Source organism: Carassius gibelio, chromosome B11 (genome assembly GCF_023724105.1).
Source record: "Carassius gibelio isolate Cgi1373 ecotype wild population from Czech Republic chromosome B11, carGib1.2-hapl.c, whole genome shotgun sequence".
NCBI classification, from domain to species: Eukaryota; Metazoa; Chordata; class Actinopteri; order Cypriniformes; family Cyprinidae; genus Carassius; species Carassius gibelio.
Window position 1 is genome coordinate 14,255,245 of NC_068406.1, and position 9,498 is coordinate 14,264,742.

General features: G+C 36.2%; 1 protein-coding gene across 1 annotated transcript; it reads right to left on the reverse strand.

Moving 5' to 3' along the window:
* Positions 1 to 1,596: 1,596 nt before the first annotated feature.
* On the reverse strand, positions 1,597 to 9,281 carry LOC127968533 (gastrin-releasing peptide receptor-like). Its single transcript, XM_052569812.1, has 3 exons — positions 8,790 to 9,281; positions 6,217 to 6,568; positions 1,597 to 4,205 (listed from the first exon to the last, which is right to left on the reverse strand). The coding sequence occupies exons 1-3, from the start codon at positions 9,188 to 9,190 to the stop codon at positions 3,816 to 3,818; spliced, it is 1,143 nt and encodes a 380-aa protein (XP_052425772.1). The 5' UTR covers positions 9,191 to 9,281; the 3' UTR covers positions 1,597 to 3,815.
* Between the last annotated feature and the right edge of the window lie 217 nt (positions 9,282 to 9,498).

The following is a 9,498-nucleotide window of genomic DNA, read 5'->3' on the forward strand; positions in this document are numbered from 1 at the left end:
GAGCTCAGCCAAGATGAAGGAACAGCTGATCATAGTTGTATATGGATTGCAATTTTGAAATAAATTCAGTAGCAGAGCTACTGCAAGCGATTTTTAGAGCTGCAAATCCATTTATCCTTCGCTGAAATTTCCGCGTCTCATGGAGAGAGCACGTCATTGTTGCTTAGCAAAGACAGACGCCTCAGGAGAAAGACGCGCTTAGCGTTTTCCACGCGTTTTTAGGCACGATATGTGAACGGCCCCTAAGGCGCTCGCTCACTCAGCATGCGCTGAAGGCTCGTTGCAAAATGTCTAATGCATTTAACAGACCAGAAATATAAGATCCTAAAAGACCTGTTGGTTATTGGGGGATCTTCTCATTTCTAGTCTGTTAAACGCATTGGCTATTTTGCAACGAGCCTTCAGCGTGTACTGAGTGAGCGAGCGCCTGCTGAGTAGCCTAACATAAACATATAAGATGGTGTTTTTTTCTTCTTTGGGAGTGTCAGGGGCGTTGCCTGTTACGTTGTTTGGGTTATTGGGCTACCTTGTTGAACGCATATCATTATATTTCTTTCTCTCTCTCTTTTTTTTTTTTTCAAATATAATTAATTACTCCAACGAACCGTTCGGTATACATAATGCGTACCGCGTACCGAACCGAAAGCGTCGTACCGAACGGTTCAATACGAATACGCGTATCGTTACACCCCTAATATATATATAATTTAATTTCTTTCATTTAACATTTATTACGATTCAAATAACAAACATTTTGATATGGTTCTAGTTTTTGCTAATCACAACAACCCTAATTTATGGAAAATATAAAACAAAGCAAACAAACAAAGCATTTATCTGCTCCCAAATGAAAACAATAAAACAATAACATTAATAACTGATTGATTATTTGACAACAGAGAAAATAAAACAGTGGGAAAACAACTGATATTTTCCAGTACAAGCATTCTTAAAAGGTCCGACTGACCTCAACAGCACTTTCTGCTCCCATACATCTATTTTTTACTCAATCCAATCTCCTCAAATTTCCCTAAGGGACAGCCATGGCTCTGTTATATCTCCAAGGAGGGGTTGGTGAGGAAATAATTGGTGAGAAAATACTGATTTACAAATTAAAGGAAAAATAATAATCCACATAAATATTCTGTGTTCATAACATCAGCTGTCTGAACATCAATATCTGATCTGGACAAACATCGGGGAACTCCGAATGAGTTTTGATCCCACATGGTTTATTAAAAGGTCATATACTGTATGTTTGTCCAGCATTATGCATTTAAATGTCATTGCTTTTCTCTCTTTTTTTTTTAGAATCAATCAGACTAATAATATGCACTGGTTGCTGAGCTCATCCAAGAGGTCAAGGTTAAGCATGGTCCACTTAGCCCCTTCTGGTAAATGTTGTAACTACACCACTCTGATGGGACAAAAGGCATCTTTCCCCTTCATCTTCCCTTGTTATACACAGTATTTATTACTATAGTTGACTGCCTTTTTCTTTTGCTTTGTTGTCTTTTCAGAATTGCTTGTAGATTATTGTACTATTCTTACACAACAAGCTTTAAAAAATGAACAATCCCATGTAATATACAGCTATTTTAGCGGGTAAAATGCACCATTTTATTCACAAAGTCAAATACACTTGAGTTTCTTCATGTAAAACAAGATCACAAGTACACAACAACAACATGATTGCACATTCTGTTCTATTGATAACTTCAATACTGGACAAAAGGTTTTCTTTCTAACTTAGTGGCCTTTTTAGATAAAAGGACGGCAGTATACAACATCTACAAAATGAAAAGCTGCATCAGTTTGCTACTATGCTCTTTGGCAAACACAATAAAAAAGCATCAAGAACGGACTGAGCCACAAAACAGCAATGGAGAAAATATGTTCTATATCTTGGAAATACAAACAATTATCCCCTAAAGGCACCACAAAAGCATGTGTCCTTCAGCAAATCCGACCCATTTCCTATCATGATTTACCTTGTATACAAGCTAACACACATACTTAGTGTACACTTAAATTTTGCACATAATATAACTGTACATACATAACTGCTTTTTGTAATATACCTGCCATACCATTGTCAATTTGTCATTCCTTACCTACTTATTTGTATTTTTTTTATTTATTTTTTTTATTATGTTTTTTATTTTTTTTTTGTTCTTTCTCTGTCATTCTGTTGCACTGCGGAGCTTCTATCACGAAAACGAATTCCTCGTATGTGTAAACATACCTGGCAATAAAGCTCATTCTGATTCTGATACTGATGAAATAATTCAGCAGAACATTAGCCAACAGTTTTTTTTTTTTTTTTGTCACTTTTGTCATTTAAAGTAAACAAGGATGCTATTTTTGTTCACATTTAAAAGCAATGAAAGACGCGATTTTTCTGAATCAACCTCTGTTAACGTAAAAGCAAAAATCTCCATGAAAAATATCCACATATTTAGAATAATCTCAGTCCCAGTTACCTTTATAAATACATTAGAATGGCAAGACATCATCAAAAACCATCTATGCAAATACCACAAACAAAACTAAAGACATATCTATTGAGTTCAATCTTTGTTCATTCCTTCACATTGAAGTGGGTTTGCTACTTCAGTGGCACCTGCGCAGCACAAACTGTTTTTTGGTTTTAAAACAGTACTGTTAGGATTTATTAAAGATGTGCATTGAAGAATTAGTCCTGAAATGGCGTGGACAGTTATTTTTGCATCTGACCTTATTTAATATTCGAGTTTCCATTTCAGACACAAAATTTAAAGGAGGAGGGTATTAAAATGAATCACGCAACACAATTAACAAACTTTTTGGTTTGTCAGTTTACTGGTATTTGTGCAGGCGGCAATTTGCACTGCTCTTGGTAGATTGCTCTAGTCATTATGGAAATTATCTGGTTGCGTCTGTGTTCTTTAATGTGCGCATTTTTAGTAAATCAACCATCCACATAAATTTTACCTCCCATCTGTGCTTTTACTTAAGAACATAGAGAACAAATAGCGCTGGATAAACTGGATATCATTAGTACATGAGAAAATATGAATAAGATAATTAAAATTCATACAAATTAACCACCAATTCACTTAATAGTTACGATATTATTATTATTTTTTTCATATACACTAGATGTCCTTGACCATATCATTACTTTTTTGCTATTTTCAGGTTTTAAAATGTTAAAATATGTCTAGAGTTCTGATCAAGTCTACCGTTTCTCTCATCCATTGTTTGATCTGAGGAGTCTCAAGTCTCAAGTAATAGTATGTTTTTGAACCTACAAAATCCAATCCATCAATAATCAACAGGCAAAAGCTAAACTTTGGAAAGAACAGTTCACCCAAAACAAGAAAAAAAAGTTCTGTAATTATGTACTCAACAAACCTGTATGCTGTTGCAAATGTAGAATTGTAAACAAGACGTACATTTTATGGTGAACGTGATTTCACCAAGCACAACATGTTCCTAGATCAACATCCTTGTTGATCCTGGAACAACATTCTAATCAACCAATCAAAATAGAGATATAACTTTTCAGGAAATATCTGTTTTGGGCTTACAATCAGGGTTAGGTGCTTCTACACTCTTGCTATAATTTCTGATTTCAGGAAAAAATTATTGGTAGAGTTAGGTTTAGGGGAAGGAATTAAGTTAATTCAATATTTTTGAACAATAATGTTGATCCAGGATCATGAAAAGTTGTTGATTCAGGAATATGTCTGACTTGGCAAAATCACGGCGACCCATTTTTATTTTTGAGTGAACTGTTTCTATGATGTAGCTGTAGTAGAGCTAGTTTAGCTCTAATGGCAGACAACATTTCCATTGACAAGGCTGAAGCTGGCCACAGAGTGGTTCTGGGTTTGATTTGTTTTGATTGAACTCAGTCGTGTATTGTTGCGCTTAGCGCTTTGTGAATGCATCAATATGGATGGGCAACAGCAGCAAAGCTGCTTGTTGAACTGCTTTCTAAAGGATTTGCTGAGCAGGTAGAGAGCAAAGGGATTCACACAAGAGTTGGTGAAGGCAAGGATACGTGCGCACACGCTGGAGATGAAATGGGCCATTGAGGTGTCCACTTCTGTGTAATGGTAGGACCGGTAGAGGTAAATCACATGGTTTGGAAGCCAGCAGATGGCGAAGAGACCCACAAACACCAGCACTGTCTTGGCAAGCCGTATCCGTGACTCAATCTATGGTTTACAAGCAGAGATATCATATGTGCAGAAAAGTCAAAATAACACACTATCCTCAGATCGCCTAGTAAAATTTTTAAATTGAAGTGTGTGATTTTCCATTAAAATGGCTTTAAAAAAAAAAAAAAAAAACTATTCCAGCTGTTTCAACTTTCGGATCATCCTGACACAACAACACAGGCTCAACCAATGGCGTGAATTTGGGGTTGGGCCAGGGACGGACTGGGACTAAAAAACGGCCCTGGACTTTGACTAGGCCCGGCCCAAAGCAACTGGCGTGCGTAAACTCGACAACAATAACAACAACAACGCCTGGAATGATGGTCACAAGACTTTAATTGTGGCTTATGATACTATACCATCCAAATGATAATAGCACTGATGTTAAATAGATATTGAGCTGGAGTGGGTGTCTTTCTCTGCTCTTGGTCTAAGCTCAACCTGAATAAACAAATGATGGAATGGATAAAAAAAACTGCTTTTATTCCAAGATAGCATGGAATAGATTATACAATATTCTGTTATGATAGCATATTATAAAATCTATTCCATGATGTCTTAAAATAAATGTAAAAATGTAACATCTGTATTCAAAATCTTCAAAGTTTGTAAGCATTAACTGTAACGTTACCAACATTTTTAAAAGTAAAAGCACACCATATTTCTTAATATTAGCTACTGCATGTGAGATTTTACAGCTAAAGTTTATTTTTTTAAGTACCGTAATCATTACAAATGTAGCAACCTGAATATAACTTCCTAACATCATTCCTAGTAAGTGACTTTTTTCCTCCTCTCATGTTCCATACTTGTATCTGGATCTGCCTGTGGTACCAGCTCATCTTTCTGTCCCTCATCATCATCACTGGTGGTATGTTAACAGGTGATGACTGCGTGCATGGCGGCTGGTGGGCCGGCCCGCCGGCCCTTCTGGAGTACCGGCCGTTCTGTGATTCTCCAGATCACACAGATGGCCAGTCCGCCCCTGGGTAAGGCTAATTGTTTGTTCGACCATTAGCAGACAGAGCGAGTGTTCAAAAACTTGTTTGAAAAAAAAAAAACATTTCCAGTTGCATTTGGTGACTTTAGTGGCACAGAAACGACACACTTCAGCTTTCTATTATTACTGATACTACATTTTATCCTGCATGTATTTCTGTTATCCTTATATTTTTTAATGCATTAAAAATCGTAAGAAATTCATGATACACACTGCTTGCAATCAATTTATTTTAGCGATATTTAAATAAATTCAGATCACTAACTTTCATCATTTTGTTTTTTAATGTAGATAAGATACATTGTTTGCAACCCCTTACCTTAAAAAAAAGTAAAATTCAATGAATCCTTTTTTTTCAGTGCATGGACCAGTGCAACCAAATGGTTTTATGTTTAGTAAGGTTCCTTACATACAGGTATGGTTCCTTTCAAATACAGACTGTATTATTCATTTAACAATAGAACAGCTGGGTAGATGTTTCTGGTCTCATCTTGTTTTTCAAAAGCCTTTCGAAAATAGCTCCTGAATGATCCTTCAAGATCAATTAGGACAGACAGAGAGGTTCACTTTAGGCTTATTGAAACACTGGCATTCAAAATATAGAATATAAGTGTTTGAAAAACTTCTTTGACAAAAAAAAAAAAAAAAAAAAAAAAAAAAAAATATATATATATATATATATATATATATATTTTTTTTTTTTTTTTTTTTGTCAAAGAAGTTTATATATATATAATTAAATTATTAGATTTCTAGATTAACAAAGAAAATGCACACAAGTAAATATATATTTTTTATTAAATACATCCCTTGAAGCTGGAATGTTAAAAATAATTCTGGGCCTTTATTGAATGTTGTATGTCTACCTGTAAACTAAGTCAAACCAGGATGTATAAATCGGAAAAAGTGATCAAATTACTTTAATTGCAATACTTAAAGTTGGCACCAGGTATTAATTGTTAAACCATTCTAATTTCAACAAAAGCACTACTTTCCCTTTAAACTCACCTGCCTCTGAATGTGCACATTTCCCTCCGCAGGCATGTTAATAGCACTCAGAATCAGACTCCTGGCAATAAAGATGTAGTACACAGAAATAATGAAGAGAGGAATGATGTACAGAATAAGGAAGGAGGCCATTGAATGGATTTTGGGGTGCAGGTCTCCGGCGTGAGGGTACGGAGCACATGCTTTAAAAGTCTCATTGGTTTCTGGGATGTGGAAGGAGTGTAGATCAGAGAACACCACCTCAGGAATGGCCAGGATCATGGAGAGCAGCCAGATTGATGCAGCCCTAATGCAGACCTTCAGCGAGGCTTTAGAGGTCTGGATATCCATTGGCTTGACAATGGCCTTGTATCTAAGAGACAGAAAAGGACCCAGGAACAGAAAGAACCATTTTAATTAAGAATCTAATCTTAAGAACAACATTTTAATTGAGAACGAACAAACATCAAAAGTAAATGATGACTATTTGTTTGAAAAGACATGACTAATTAGCTCATAGCATATGGCAGGATAAATAAAAGGGGACTCTCATGCAACTGAGGGCTGCTAACCACAGATTTGTCTCTGTGGACTGCTCTGTCGCATGTTCTGGACTGACCGGGTTAAGTAAGGAATATTAGGAACTAAAATGCAAAAGGATGAGGTTATGAGGTTGCTAATCGCTGATTTAGCATTTTACAAATATATATAAAATCAAGATTATTAGTAGTTTTTTATCTCTCTTGTAATTTTTTAATGTCATTGTCATTTGCAGTGCTTCATGGGACTGTAGTCTTTCCATTATTAGTCTTGTACCTTAGACTTTTTGTCCAATTTTCAAATACTTGTTGCTTCAAATCAAAGTTTAATCAAGTGTAGCTGGTTGATTCGGTTCGTGGCTTACAGTATAATGCTTTAAGGAACACTTTTAAAAATATCCTTATGTAAAAAATGAATAAAAAATGATTCCAGAACCAAGGCTGCTGAAAAAGTTTAGCAGGAAATATCAGACTGCTAGAAGGTGGTTGACCAATCAAAACAGACTAATCAAAGCAATAAAAAAGTTGCCAAAAGTAACAGTTGCCTATTTAAAGCCCTAAATACAGACCACAGGAAAAGATCCTCCCACCTATGAGTGCCATCTACCATCTGTTCATGGCTGTTCACCTACATAAGAAATCAAGCCTCGAATGCTAATTAGACTCCTACCACATAGATCATAGAACTGTCTCTCTCTCTTTCTCTCTTTTTAAAACTATTAAGTTTTTTATATATATATATATTTTTTTTTAATATCTGATGGAGACAAACGTGTTAGTGGAATTTAATTTCAATCATCTGCATTCTCAAAAAAGCAGCCTTACAAAGAATTGTACCTAAAAAACTCAATCAGCGACTCCTCATTATAAAACTACGAGAAACCATATTTCCTGTTTTGAATCATTTTGTAAAGTGTTAATGAACAATAATTATTTAATAATTTGAAGAAATTGACTTTTTGATTTGACTTTGGATTTTATAAAAACACTAATCATGCCACCACAGAATCTCACCAGTTTCTCATTTAATCTGAGAAAACAGCTTAACCCTCAGTTGATCCATTGACCTTGAGGTGCGCTTGTTAGTCCTGAGTGCTCTGGCATCAACATGAACAGACAGGAAGCAGCAATTTTTCTCAATCATTAGGCATGTTATTTTTCATTTCCACTCATCTGCTACCATCACACACACCAAGTCACACACTTCCTCGGGAGAACAGACAGACCAAGAAGGAACAAAATTGGAGCCTTGTGTAAATGGGATACAAATATAGATTAGAATAGAACATAATAGAATGTGTTCAGCCTTCTTCTATATTGTGAACCACACAAAAGTCGGGTTTTGGTAGGTTCTCAGAGCTTTTTGTGTGTGTGTGTGTGTGTGTGTGTATTGCTATAACCTATTAAATATAAAATTACAAAATGATGTGATAATGACAGACAAATTAACACAGGCACTGCTTTTCACCTGAATTGTTTTGACAAGTGGGACAGATCATCAGACAGACAATTAGCATTAGTAAACAAAAATACTATTCATTGATAGTTCACTTTAGCTTAATCCATTAATTAATATGAACATATATAATGTATTAGGCACACTAATGAATAAAAAAAACCAGGATACTAAAAACAAACCCTTACAAATAGTCCAATACGATTTTGCAACAATTCAATATCCATTTTAACCCTTATAATCCTTTTGTATTTTAATAGAGGATATGTTTAAGAAGAACATTCTCAAGGTTGATGATCACATACAGGTCTCACATTTGACTTCTGACTCACATTTTAATTTTTGAAAGGCAATCGATGATGAAACCTAATGTACCGTTTTATGATTTCCTACTTTTGCTGAACTCGACCTAAATCATGATATGCAAAATTTGGGGAGAAAAAACGTATATGTTACTGAGAGTAACGGTCATTAAATAGTAATAAATAACAAAAGCATTTAAATAGAAAGTTATTGTAAAGTGTTACCGAACAACTGACGTGTTTGCTCTTTAAACCACATTGAGGCAAACAAAGAATGGGCTATTTTAGACTTGCTACCTGTCCGCTGCCAGCGCTGTGAGCGTGAACACAGAGACTCCAACCGATGTCAGCTGGATGAACGGGATGAGTTTACAGCCCATCCGCCCGAAAAGCCACTCGTCCGCTAGAAACTTGCTGGCATCCACGGGCGCGCAGGTGACCAGCAGCAGCACGTCTCCGAGAGCGAGACTCGACATGAAGAGATTTGGGACATTGCGCATGGATTTCACGATGCAAAACGTCCTAATGAGCGTCACATTACCAATTAGTCCAGCAGTGATGAGGAGCGCGTAAACAGTGGCGATAATGATGCCTGAATGCAAGTGCGGATGCCCCGGAGCAGCGCTGGTGTTGCTGCGCTCCGGAGAGTCCCCCAGAAGCTTTACATCTTCCGTCGGTGTTATTATTAAATCAGACATGTTATCAGATCAGCTCGTGTTCATTTTGAATCTCAAGTGTCCAGTATACACGAATATTGCCATGCATGTGGTGTATTCCGGTTAAAGTCATCTCCAGCGCATCCTGGGCGCAAATGGAGAGTCCATGTGAGGTTTGGCTCCTATAAGCCAAATTGATGCGCCCGCGCTCTCAAGTGCAGAGGGTCACATATAAAAAAAATATTTAGTAAAAGATGCATTTTACGATTACCAACTGTTAGGTCTGTCACAGGTTGCGATAATGAATTATCATTTTCATCACCCTATATATTTTTTTATTAATTTTGGTA

Coding starts and splice junctions, on each gene's coding strand:
- LOC127968533 (XM_052569812.1), bottom strand. CDS start 9,190: ATGTCTGATTTAATAATAACACCGACGGAAGATGTAAAGCTTCTGGGG. Junction 6,569..8,789: donor ACAGCGCTGGCAGCGGACAG/GTAGCAAGTCTA, acceptor TCTGTCTCTTAG/ATACAAGGCCATTGTCAAGC. Junction 4,206..6,216: donor ATGTGCACATTCAGAGGCAG/GTGAGTTTAAAG, acceptor TGTAAACCATAG/ATTGAGTCACGGATACGGCT.